A 13,482-nucleotide genomic window follows, 5' to 3' on the forward strand; every position below is an offset into this window, starting at 1 on the left:
CTCTAAAATGGGGATTGTGATATCATCTACCTCAAAGGATTGCTGTGGAGATAGAACAAGAGAGTATAAAAGTAAAGCATCTAGCACTGTATTTGGCATATAGGAGAGTTAGCTATTATTTAAATTATAAAAATACTGACTCACCCATCGGGTTCTTGATCATTACTTTCATGGAAATGAGTGGCACAATTAGTATTTCTGCTTTTTCTTATCTGTAACTTTAACAGCTAGAACATTCGAGGTGGAAAAGATCTTGGAGAACTTCTGGGCAAGTCACGTTAACAGATGAAGGAAGAAGTCTCAGGCGACTGAAATAACTCACTGCACCTTAAGTCTGCAGGGTGATCTGAGAGGGGAGCATGAACAAGTTGCCGGCCAGGCCTCGTGCTATACAGTCATGGCAGGCTCCACCTGAAAGTTTCCTTAGACATCATCTCATCACCCGCTTTACTTCATATGTGAGCACACAGAGAAACAGGGAGGCTGGGTTTGTTCATTCACTGATTCACATGTTCATTGACTTAGCAATATTTATGAGCTCCTATTATACACAACACACTGGGGATTCTGCGGTGAACGAACAAGACAAGTCCTTGCTTTGTGGTGCTTATTGCTGCAAGTAGGAGAGGGCTGGGAGGCAATAAAGGATATACACATAATCAGGCTAATTTCAAATAGTGATAAGCTTCCAAAGGAGCCTGCCACAGAGTGGTGGAGATGCCTAGGGCATACACACACCTACTTCAAATTGCACGGTCAAGGAGGGCCCCTCCAAGGAGGTGTCAGCTGAGCAGCAAGAAGGACCTACCACACAAAGATCTAGGAAGCAGAATCCAGGCTGAGAAACAGCGTGCAAGGCTGTGAGGTGGAAAAGAGTTTGACAAGATTGAGGACTGAGAGGGACAGCTGCAGCAGGGAAACAGGTAGGAGAGAGGAAGATGAGATCTAAAAGGTAGGTACAGGCCAAATCTCATAGGCCTAGGGAGGTCATGTAACCTGCAAGGATTCCATCCTTAGTGCAAGGTTTGGTTTAAGGGACTAACGCGACATGGTTTGTTTTCGGGTGTCACTCTGCTGTTTGTGAGTTACTGGCCAAGCCTGGACTACCCAGGCCTTCAGACTCACAGCCCAGCAGCGTCTCCCTCCATGCCACACAGCCTTTGATATGGATAGCAGAAAGTTTGACCTCCTCCGGAAGACCCAAACAGAGCCCTACAAAAGGGAAGCCAGGTGCCAAGCTTGCTTTCTCTCTGGGAAAAAGGGCGGCCCTGGGTACTTACCCGCTTGTAATGTCATCGGTCCGGATGTTCTTGCTCAGAACGTCCCCATCGCTCATGTAGCCGGGGGCGTCCATGCTGATGCCTTCCAGGTCCATCTCATCTCCAGCCTTGTCTGAGACGTCCACGTGGCAGATGCTGCTGCCCCGGGAGGCCAGCTGCCTTCTCAGAGGGGCGGAGTACACGTAGCGACCTGACTCAGTGTTGATGAACCGGCTGGCGTTGGCTCGAGGCGGGTACCCGTTGCCCATTGAGGGGGCATCTCCTGCTTGGAGCCGAGGGCTGGACTGGCCCAGTCTCCAGGACAGAGGTGTGGGCCTCCCTGTCAAGCTGAGTATGCTGCGGCCACTCATCTCCGTGGTGACATTGGTGTCAAACGTGGTTTCCAATGTGCTAGAAACAAAACCAACCTGATTAGACTCAAAGGTACCTAGTATCCTTCACAGTTTATATGTTCTTTAATTATTTAGAATTATGAAATAATCCTCATATATAAAATAGGATAAAACAGCTGGCCCCATGTACCACCTGGTGTGCTTCCCCTGCTCAAAATGAAAAAGGAAAGCCGCACATCTACATAACATTCTGAAAAGCCTACTGGAGACTTTCCCTGCTAAAACATGGTACAAGAAACAAATTCCTTTAATTAAATGACCTTAACTGCTAGAATTTTCTTTCCAGGCCGGATGCAGTGGCTCACACCTGTCATCCCAGCACTTTGGGAGGCCGAGGTGGGTGGATCATGAAGTCAAGAGATCAAGACCATCCTGGCCAACATGGTGAAACTCCATCTCTACGAAAAATGCAAAAATTAGCTGGGCATGGTGGCACACGCCTGTAGTCCCAGCTACTCGGGAGGTTGAGGCAGGAGAATCACTTGAACCCAGGAGGCGGAGGTTGCAGTGAGCCGAGATTGCGTCACAGCATTCCAGCCTGGTGACAGACAGTGAGACTCCATCCCCCTCCCCCACCCAAAAAAAGAATTTTCTTTCCATTCTGGGAAAGAAAATACTAGAAAATGCTGAGCTGATTAGGACGGGGCATGAAGGTTCCTGCTTGCCCATTCATTCTAGGATGTCGTATCACAGCCCTCTTTTCCTAAGGGTGGGATTCTCCACCCACCAGGAGTTCCTGATACCATATTTTACATCCTCAGCTCCCTCCCAACTGAGCAGTGGACACAGTTCTAATTTTGTAACCCTCTGAGGTTCACTTCCCCCAGACTTTTGCTTTAAATCACAGATTTCATCCAAAAAGTCTGGAAAGATTGGTAAATGCCTGGGCTTGAGTTCCCTCTTCAATCAAGTTACACGGACCAGAATCTGCCCAAGGATGAGCTCAATCTCTTGGCAGAGTCCGTCTTCCACTGTCTTCACAGCACCGCAGTTTCTTGCAGCCTAGTCAAAACTATCATCTATACTTTCACAGGAAAACTGCAATTTCCTCACTGAGCAAAGAGAGTGAGATTCTTCCCTGCAGAAGAAACCACTGAAGTCTTCCCTCCTGTCATAATTACCATCCCACCGTGAAACTGCTATGCCAACATTAAGTCAGTGTCAGTGACGACGGTGGAAAGACGGATGTTTCACACTAATGGTAGAGTCACGAGATCCAATATCTGACTCCCTTCATTCAGATACCTAAAGGTTTAAGATGGTACCACCCCCAAACCCCCGAGTTTACTTTCCTCTGGAAGAGCCAATTTGCTCCCTTAAGCTGTTTTTGTTTTCCTCTGATCTTGGAAGTGGCCTTATTTTTCTCAGATTGGACCCCTTGTTTTGGGCCTCAGTCCTATTGAAGATGGAACCCACAGTGGTTAACCCCAATCTGCCAAAACTGCTGACAGTGGAAGCCCCGTGGTTTCCTTGCCATAGCCACTTATCAAAGAAACTGAAATTGGAGAAGCAAAGGAGACTCTGTGGAAGCTCAGTGGGGACGACGAGAACTTTCCTTGACTTCCACATACTATAAAACCTCCTCCTGCCCAAATCACAAAAGACATCCCAGGGTTGCATCCTCTTCAACTTCTTGTTCAACAATGAAAGTACCTGATAAATGTTTCCAATATAATCCTAGATTTCATCCAACTAAATCAGAGTTTAAACACGATCATAAGTTTTTATAAATATTTCCTTACATGTTTTATGCACGTGCATGACTAACAATATTACAGAGTGCTGCATATCAGAAGAGTGGGTAGGAATTCAAGTTATTCAGTTTATCACACAGGTCAAATACAGTTCACCTGCTCATTTCAACAGCACCAGATAGTTTTAGAAAATGCAAGTAAAGTGAAATTTAAATAGAGCTGGTCTACAGTATCATTTGTTGAATGGATTTAGCAACCTTCTGCTTTTGGGAAAAATCTGTCTATACTAATTTTTGTTTCCTATAATTCTCTTCTGCATGTTGTATGGCATTCTTTGTGAATTCCGGCACATTTGGAAAGCGAGGTTATTGATCCATTATAACCAAATCGCTTTGCTAATGGTATGAACAAACACAGTAGAAAATTAACATACCAGCTAGTTCAGTAAAGTAATTCACACTGCAGATACCTGTGTGTAACCTGAGTTCCCCTTAAACTGGACATGGTTTCCTCCAAATTCTGCCGCAGATCAGCGATGTTCTTCACTGTCCGCAACCGCCGAGCCTCAGGATCTTCCCCTGGAAAGACGAGGGTTAAGATTAGTTTAATTCTCCGACCAACCCTGAGCTTCATAAGGGCAGCATCCATGTCTGTGACCATAACTATACTCAGTATGTGCCTCGCTGTGGGCGCTTAATAAGGATTTGAGAATGAATGAATGATTGAATGGAAGTGTGAATGGAAACCCAAAGGAAGTGTGAAGTCCAAGGAGATTCTTCCTTCAGGTGCCTCCTTAAATAGGTGAAGTCTAGCGTGTGGGAGAAGCCAAGTGCCTAGTCTGAGATGTAAACACATTTCCACAGTGTCTCCAGCAGAGACACGCTCAGGTTAGGTCCGACCAGGTAGTCATTTTGTGCCCATGCAAAAATGAGTAGAGCATTTTGTTTGTTCACCTATTGGTGATATATGCAGCTATCTTAGGCCCTACTTTGCAAGGATAGCTTGCAGTAGCTAGAAGATCTGCACCTGTTAATCACAAATATTTATACAGAGAAAGATTGCTTTCTTCATTGTTAGATGTATTATGTCACCTCAAATTCAAGCTCCTCTACTTACTGGCCGTGTGACTGTGGGGAAGGTGCTGGTCCTCTCTGTCCTTCAGATTTCACTTTTCTAAAAGGAACACAGTGGTAGTACTGACCTCAAAGGACATTTGTGGGGACAAACTGGGATCAAGCCGGGATTTCCCTTAGCACAGTGCTCACCATAAGCACTCAACACAAGCCAGCTGGTGCTCTAGAGCAGGGAGCCTTCAAGAAACAGCTGGGGGCCGGGCGCAGTGGCTCACGCCTATAATCCGAGCATTTGGGAAGCCAAAGCAGGTGGATCGCTTGGGCCCAGGAGTTCAAGACCAGCCTGCGCAACATGGCAAAACCCTGTCTGATGACATACACCTGTAGTGCCAGCTACTCTGGAGTCTAAGGTTGGACGATGTCTTTAGTTTAGGAGGCAGAGGTTGCAGTCAGCCAAGATTGTGCCATTGCAATCCAGCCAGGGTAACAGAGAGTGAAGGGAGGAAGGGAGGAAGGGGGGAAGGGAGAAAGGGAGAAAGAGAGAAAGGGAGAAAGGGAGAAAGGGAGAAAGGAAGGGGAGGGAAGAAAGGAAAGAAGGAAAGGAGGAAAGAAAGAAGAGAAAGAAAGACAAGAAGCCAAGAAGGCAAGAAGGCAAGAAAGCAAGCAAGCAAGCAAGCAAGCAAGAAAAGACAGACAGAAAGCCAGTCAGTCAGAAAGAAAAGAAAGGAAAGAAAGAAAAGAAGAAAGGAAAGAAAGGGAAGGGAAAGGAGAAAGAAAAGGAGAAAGGAAAAGGGAAAGGGAAGGAAAAGAAAAGAAAGAAAAGAAAAGAAAAATGGAAAGAAAAGAAAAGAAACAGACAGCTGGGTTCCTCTTTGTTAGGACCACAGCCTTCCATTCCCTGGGCAAAACTTTCCAGAAGACACTTGGCTGAGCAGCATTTGAGCGAGCTGGCACTAGTGTACCATGAGAAACATGCCACACACAAGCTAGGACACAGCGCAGTCTTGTTTTGGGTTCTCTGGCAATTCCATTTCTTTCTATTTTTTTGAGACAGTGTCTCGCTCTGTTGCCCAGGCTAGAGTGCAGTGGCACGATCTCAGCTTACTGCAACATCCACCTCCTGGGTTCAAGTGATTCTTCTGCCTCAGCCTTCTGAGTAGCTGGGATTACAGGCGCCTGCCACCACACCTGGCTAATTTTTTTTTTTTTTTTTTTTTTTTAAGTAGAGACGGGGTTTCACCATGTTGGCCAGGCTGGTCTCGAACTCCTGACCTCAGGTGATCCTCCTGCCTTGGCCTCCCAAAGTCCTGGGATTATAGGTGATCCCACCGCACATGGCCTGATCCCATACATATAGGTGTATGGGATTATAGTGAGCCACCGCACATGGCCTAGTTCCATTCATTTTAGCCTTACAATGGGAGGAGGAGAGGGGCAATAACTATAATAATGATTAATAGAATTATACATTTTCTCCCTCAGAGTAATTTTAGGGACAGCTGAGAAGACTGAAGAAGCACAAACATGGGTCTTTAAAAGCCTAGGACTATTTTCAAGTGTTGAGCAATATTTTCAAAGAAATCTCCATCTAGAACATAGCACAAGTGGAATTTACATTAGACACGAAGCAGCAGCAAGTAGAATTGACATCAGACAACAGGTTGAACTTCCAACAATTGTCATTAACAGGGGACTGGGCAGCTAAGAAATGTAATAGAATTAACTTTTCTTCTGAGATAGATGACAACTTCCTTAGGTTGTTCTTGGCATGGTGGTGCCTGGAGGCTGGGATGGAGTAAATGATATACCCATGATTTCATGGAGGAAATTTACTTGAAAATGCAAGTGCTTTCCAATTTCTCCTTCCACCTTTTAACCCAAGGAAATTTGGAAGGCATTTTTCTCTTATCTGAAAAGTGGCCAAACTTGCATTTCCCTCCCAGTGCTTTAAAATACATATATATGTATGTGTTTTTAAACAAAAGCAAAGATGAATGTCTATTATACCTTCCCCTAATGACTTTGGAGGAATGTAACTGCATCTGCCTTCTGGGCTATCAGTGAAATCTTTTACTGCCAATTTGGCCACATTTTATGTATATAAGCCTGCTAAAAAATATTCTTAGGTTAGCTCTAGGCCCTTTAGAAAACATGGATTATGAGGCTACATCTAGGCATAGGTTTACAAATTACCTCAACTAATTACCTTAACCACACACACAAAATATAGTAACCATATTTATTTATCCATCACTCTATTAATGGTTTTAACCCTCCATTAGAAATTCAACTATTTTGTTTTATTTTTTAGAGACAGAGTCTTGCTCTGTTCCTCAGGCTGGAGTGCAGTGCCATGATCATAGCTCAATGCAGCCTCAAACTCCTGGGCTCAAGCAATCCTCCCACCTCACCCTCCCATGTAGCTAGGGCTACAGGGATGCACCGCAATGCCTGGCTAATTTGTTTTCTTTGCAGAGATGGAGTCTTCTATGTTGCCTGGGCTAGTCGCAAACTCCTGGTCTCAAGCAATCCTCTCGCCTTGGCCTCCCAAAGTGCTGGGATTACAGGTATAGCCACTGCACCCAGACAGAAAGTCAAAGATCTTTGAGTTGGGGATGGTGTCTCATCTCTCCTTTTGGTAACCCCCACACAATTTATAGAGGTCTAAGAAATGTTTATTATGCAACACATATTTTGTCAGTGTGCAGTTGAAGGAAAAGCATGGACTTCACATTTCCACAGATAAATATTTGAATTGTGGCAGTGCTGTGTATTAACCACTTGACCCTAGATCTCATTTGTAAAATGGACATAAAAACCCTTTGCTAGAAGGGTTAGTGTGAGAGTCAGATGAGATGGCACATAGCACAAAATGAGGGTTCAGGAAATGTGAGTGTCCTGTTTCCCTCTTGTGGGTCCTGCTGGGAAATATTTGCCCTCCTCCAGGGTGCTACATCAGACCCCAAGGGTAATGTAAGAACACAAAACAGTAACCCACCTGACATGCTTAGGTGATCACATTCGGAACTGCCAATTATGCCTCCTCTGACAATGACCTGAATGTAGGATTTACCCACTAACTCACAGCCTGAACACAATAAAAACACAATTGAGTTCCAGTGGTAACAGCTGGGAGCTTTCAGCTCATAGATTCGGAGAGGTCTTAAAAATTTAGTGTCTACCTGTAGCGATCTGGACTTTGCCAACAATGCTCAAGCCACTAGTCATGATTGGGAGAGCACCACATTGCGACCAAATATGACTGAGTTTGGAGGATATCAAGGTGTTATAAAAGGACCATGGAAAAAATCCAGGATTTTTACTTGGAAATAAAGAAACCTTAAGGGATATGTTACAACATGAAAAAGAATGAAAACTGTCTAGGGCTTCAGAAGGCTGAATTATATCCAGTGATTGGAAATGTAAGAATAAAGAACTCCATTAACTGATGAAGCCGTCAACAACAGCAAAAAAATAAAGGGCTGCCTTATGAAGGAACAACATTTTGTCCAAGAAGTATTCAAGCAGAGGCTGAAAGATAGTCACCAGCAAGGTTTAGAAGGAATTCATGAGCAGGATAATAAGCAGGTGTGTGTGATTCCTTCAATTCTATCATCCAAGATGCATTTTTCAACTATAATGCTCTGCACATGATCACATACCATAGGAAAACCCACCCATTTGCATAAGTAAGGGGAAGAACCAAGCGATTGATCAAATAGTTATAAATGTCCATTTCTAAATAGTCCTACCATTCACTGTCATTTCAAAGGATTGGCTGTGGGTAAGTTAAATTCAACGTCATGCTATTTATTATTCAGTCTCTCCATAAAAAAATTCAACATAGTCACAAGTATGATTTCTACTGCTTGAATATAAAGACATGTCACCCTGATAAGGAATTTTCATTAGCGACCAACCCCATTTGATTTGACACCAAAGAGTGAATAGTCAAGCACTACTGGCTGCACAAGTCTCTTCCCCAAAGCCAACTGACAGCATCTCAGGGTTTCTGAGTTCTTAAGGCTCGGTACAGTGGAGACATGGAGATAAAAAGAAAAATTAGGGGAAGATCACATACTGCAATCTGTCACTCTGAAATCTAAGCAATATTTGGAATATTCTCTGGCTCCTGCTTTTGCTTTTCCAATGTGGATTTTGCTGAGACTCAATGTCTGACAGGAATCCACACCACTCCACGGGCCACATATCTGAACCATGCTGGGATCTGAAGCGTTGGCCTCGTTCTTTTGATGTCTGCACATCAGAACACAATCTGGAATGTACATGGAGACTTGAGCAGTCATCTGAACTCCACACCCTTCTCATTGCTGGTCCTTTTCCTATGCTATCCATGTACTCACATGCAAGAAAGCTACAAACCTCGAAGAGAAGGAAACAAAATCAATCCCAAATATGGGGCCCGAATCATTCTAAGATGGATTGCTTACAAATGGCTTGAAGAATCTCTGCACCGTCTCTGTGCCCAGCCAGTGGAATCAGAAGGAAATAGATCACCCAGATCCTCTGAAATTAATTGTTGGGGCTAATTGCGAGATGGGTAAGGTTCAATCATTGGGCTACAGAGCAATTCCACAGCTGTAATGTGGCTATTAAAATGCTGTAGTCAGGGATATTCAGTTTAATAAATAGATTTTAAGCATGGATTCAGTTTTTAACTCGACTGCGGAAGTGGTAAGATATGAGAAGAGTGACACAGCCACTAATAAATCAATGGCTTACCACTCACTTCCCTGACTAGAAGTTGCTGGAGCATGGGACACAGAGTTGGGGAATGGGGAAAAGAGACAGAGAAGATGGCAGCTTGGAATCCACTGTAGTAAGAATACTAATTAAGGTGTGACTTTTCTTCTTTAATTAAGAATGTGACAGTATAGTGTCCATAAATAAATGCTCATAGAATTAACTATACGACGACTGTGGATTTTATGCTGTCATACAGTATAATGTTCCTGTAATCATCATTGTCTATGTTACAATTAAATAAAATTTACATTTCTTTTTTTGTTTCTGGTAAAAAGAAGCATGTTACAATTTTTCCCCCCAATTCATGTAGGACTCTAAGAACACATTTTAAATCAGTGCTTCTATACAGGAACGAAATCCACTATTCTACATCTTGTTGAAAAGCAACTTTATCTGAAGAGCAAACAAGAAGATTCAAAGTTAAGTATCAGTGGAGTCCAGAGCCCCTAAATGAATAAAATTGAATATATCTTAAAAACAGGATTTGCACACCAGTAAGAGATTTGTTTACAATTCTGGGGAGGAGGGAAGAAACTGTAAGAGGGAGAGTAAAGGGAAGAAAAAGAAGAAGAAAAATAATAGGAAACAAAAAAGAAAGAAAGTTTGTTTAGCTCAAAGTCAATGCAACCATAACGCAACTTGTAATCAAGCTGGGTTCATGCTGTTCCAGCAGGTATTGCATGGAAGGCCTCATCACCAACAGACACAGATTTCTGGGGCTCCATACTCACCAGTGAGTTCTTCCAGGGCAGGCTGTCCAGTCTTGGTGAAGTGGCTGGGCTCCATGCTCACACCCGTTGAGCCTGACTCGGCGGTAACATTCCCTTCAGTGTCCGTCTGAGACCTTCACACACAAACCAAAGCAGACATACTTGTCATGAGAGGCAACTACCACGTCTGGACCACTGTGGTCTAACCACAGCCCTCACCATTACCTCCTATAGCAAGAAGCTTCAGAACAGAGCCGACGAGCGGACTGACGCTAAATAATTCATTAGCCGTATGTGGAGCAATGTCCTAAGAACAGAGAGAGCCACCGAACTGTAAAAGATAAACTTCTCATTGCCCGGATGGAGAGTCTGTAATCCCTCACTGGGGAATGCTTCTCTGAACCTCCCTCAGGATGCTAGGTCTAGCCAGACACACGCTGGAGGGTACTAGGTGGTTTGGATAATTTAACCTATGCCAAAGAACAACTTCTAAGTAACCAGCAACGCCAACAAGTCAAACATAAAGATGACTCTATTAACAGCACCCCCACCCCAAAATCATCCTGACATGGTTTTCTCTATAAAGGTGACCATAAAACCAGTTGGAAGTGGGTGCCAAGCAGGTGTGTTTGCCCTCCAGGTCTCTGATTCAGAGCTCAGTTCTTCTGACATGAAAGGTCTCCTTGATCATTATTTCAACACTCGACTGAAATCTGTACTTCCCCAAACCCTCTCCATGCCCTTATTTGTCAAGCAAATTGAAGCAACGGCTTCATGCAATGTTTTCTTGTCACAGCTACCTCTGCTCATTCAGGCATGGCATGTAAATGCATAATTACATTCAGATGCATGACCCTGCATGTAACATTATTAATGCACTGGCATCCTGAACTAATTCAACCGATTTTACTATCTGTGAGGAAAACGTTTGCCAAGAGTGAGAATGGACGATGGGGGATGTACTGATAAACCTCAAGTCATCCAACCGTTCTTCCCTCCTTTCTTCTTCCTACTGAGGCCATTGTTCTCAATTCTGTTATATTTCCCTTTAAAGGATTTCATAATGCCTGTGCTCCTTTCACCTCCAGCCAGGGTCCAAGCCCTCTTCATTTCTACTGAGGCCTTAAGAGTGCTTTGAAACAGGTACCTCACACCTAGAGGTTGCAAATGGCAGCCCAGTATGGAAACCAGCCCAATTTATTCCTACTGGTCTGCATAATATTTTAAAGTTTTAAAATTAGTTCAACATTTAAAAATTGGGATATTTCACAATAAATATCTAGATTTCTGCCTTTGTCCAGTAAAAACAATAAAGCCTGGGAAAGACAGAGCCTTTGTTATTGTAGATCGCCACCTGCTGGTGCCAAGTGGTGGCTGCACCCTCTAAAGAGGTGTGGCTCCCTCTGCCACAGCCTTGCTCACCCTGAGCCACCCATCTAGATGACCATTTAGAGGCCAATTAGGCAGCTGAATCTGTGATCTCCATTCTACACTCTTCCTAAGTTTGGTCTACTCCCCACACGATTCTTCACTGACTTCTGTAAAACTTACGTGATGACATCACCGTCTTCAGTGGTTTCCATTACCCACAGAACAAGGTCTAAACTCCTTATTGTGGTAGACGATGGCCACCTTCTTCCTTTATTTCCAGCCCCATCACCTGCCTTTCTAACCCTTTACATACAGCTCTACTATGCGCCGCCCACATGTGGCTTCTGTCCACATGCCTTTAACAGGTTTATCTTTGTAGTAACTGCAACCTCTCTGCCTAAAGGCCCTTCTCCTCCTTCCTTAGTTCACTCCTAATCTGTCTTTAAGATGCAGCTTCCATGTCATCTTTGCCTGACAGCCTTCCTTGACTCCTTGCCAGGAGTTCCTATAGCACTCTCCTTATTCTCTTGTTGGCTAAAATGTGATCCTATAGCACTCTCCTTATTCTCCTGTTGGCTAAAATGTGATCTAATAAGTAAATCTTTCCTCAATTAGATTGAGAGCTCTCCAGAGGCAAAGGTTAGTTCAAGTTCATATGCTGCACAGGCAACACAAGAAGGGCGTGTTGACTGGATAAATAAGAAATGTTTAAGTCTCAGAAGATGCTAGGTACTAGAAGGAACATTAGACTTGGAAGTCTAAATATTTGACTAGCTCCAGGTCTAAGATCTGTAACTTGTTAGCATGCAAATTTGAGTTAAGTCACTTCACCTCTTTGAATCTCAGCATCCTCATCTGTACAATGGGGATAATAATAGCAACCTCCTCTGGTTCTATAAAAATCAAAGGTATGTGACACACAACTCTTAGTAAACTATAAAGTGATAGAGGGGTCTACTGTACTTCTGAATTGATAAATATAATTCATTCTGAGTGATTTTTAAAAAAATGACCCATCTTCCCTTTACTCCTTGGTAACAACTTTAACATGGAGAGGTTTTGCTGGGGGGAGCAATTATAAGTTATATATAGTGGACCATAAGCTTGAGGGAGAGAATGTTAGAGCAGAAAAGGAGAATAAACTAATTTATAGAATCTAATCTAATCCAAACTTCTCACTTTCCAGATGAAGACAATGAAGATAAAGTGATTTAGAGTCAAGACTGGTGGTTAAGAGCCTGGTCTCACTAGTTAGATAGACTTGGCTTTTTGTTTGTTTGTTTTTGAGACAGAGTCTCGTTCTGTTGCCCAGGCTGGTGTGCAATGGCATGATCATGGCTCACTGCAACCTCCGCTTCCCAGGTTCAAGGGATTCTCATGCCTCAGCGTCCTGAGTAGTTGGGACTACTGGTGTGTGCCACCTCGCCAGGCTAATTTTTGTATTTTTAGTAGAGATAGGGTTTCACCATGTTGGCCAGGCTGGTCTTGAACTCCTGACCTCAAGTGATCCACCCACCTTGACCTTCCAAAGTGCTGGGATTTCAGGTGTGAGCCACCATGCCCAGTCCACACTTGGTTTTAAACATGAGCTCCTCTAGTCTAATTCTGTGACTTGGGGCAAATTGTGTAATTTACCCCTAAGCTGCTAGCTCATGGAGGTGTGGGAAGAATGAAGTGAGCTAAGAGGTAGAAAGCCCTTAACAGACTCTCTGCCCACACTCGATCAATAACTGTTCCTTCAGCTGGTACCCAAGACCTCAGAAGGAACGAAGGGCTGATAAAGGACAAGGCCCAGGTGTCCTGATTTCTATCCTGGTGCTCTTGGTTCCAGCGTCACTTCCCAGACTCCCCTAAAGATGAAGGCACCTCAGAGGGGACAGAAGGACGTTACCCAGAGCGGGTATTAACATAAAAACGGGGCTAGTCAGATCCAGATCCACATCCTAGACATTTTCCTCTTCCTCCTCTTTGTCAGACTTTTGCTCTTTATCATTAAGACTTTTCTTCTGATAGAAAACCTTGAAATAAAAAGAGGTTATATGTTTTATAATCTTTCAAATTATAGCGAACAACAAAAAAAGAAGGAATGGGATTGATGGTGATCAAAGACTGTCATATTTTAATTTTGAAAATGCAAATACAGAATCTGTGAATCTTGAATATGTATTACCTCAAGACTAATAACGCTACTGGAA

At 43.5% G+C, this 13,482-nt stretch overlaps 1 protein-coding gene across 13 annotated transcripts in view; it reads right to left on the bottom strand.

The window, feature by feature from the left end:
• Window positions 1-13,482, bottom strand: part of LOC105486999 (neuron navigator 2) — a 767,789-nt gene that overhangs the window by 174,629 nt on the left and 579,678 nt on the right. For all 13 annotated transcript variants that reach the window (XR_011610773.1, XM_011750255.2, XM_071074969.1 and 10 more), the window contains 3 exons: window positions 9,938-10,050; window positions 3,836-3,944; window positions 1,281-1,670 (listed from right to left, as the gene is read on the bottom strand). Coding sequence is in view for 12 of the 13 variants with exons in the window: in XM_011750255.2 (XP_011748557.1) it covers window positions 1,281-1,670; window positions 3,836-3,944; window positions 9,938-10,050 (612 nt within the window). In the remaining variant the exon portion in view is untranslated. The remainder of the gene's footprint in view (window positions 1-1,280; window positions 1,671-3,835; window positions 3,945-9,937; window positions 10,051-13,482) is intronic.

Source organism: Macaca nemestrina, chromosome 12, assembly GCF_043159975.1.
Source record: "Macaca nemestrina isolate mMacNem1 chromosome 12, mMacNem.hap1, whole genome shotgun sequence".
NCBI classification, from domain to species: Eukaryota; Metazoa; Chordata; class Mammalia; order Primates; family Cercopithecidae; genus Macaca; species Macaca nemestrina.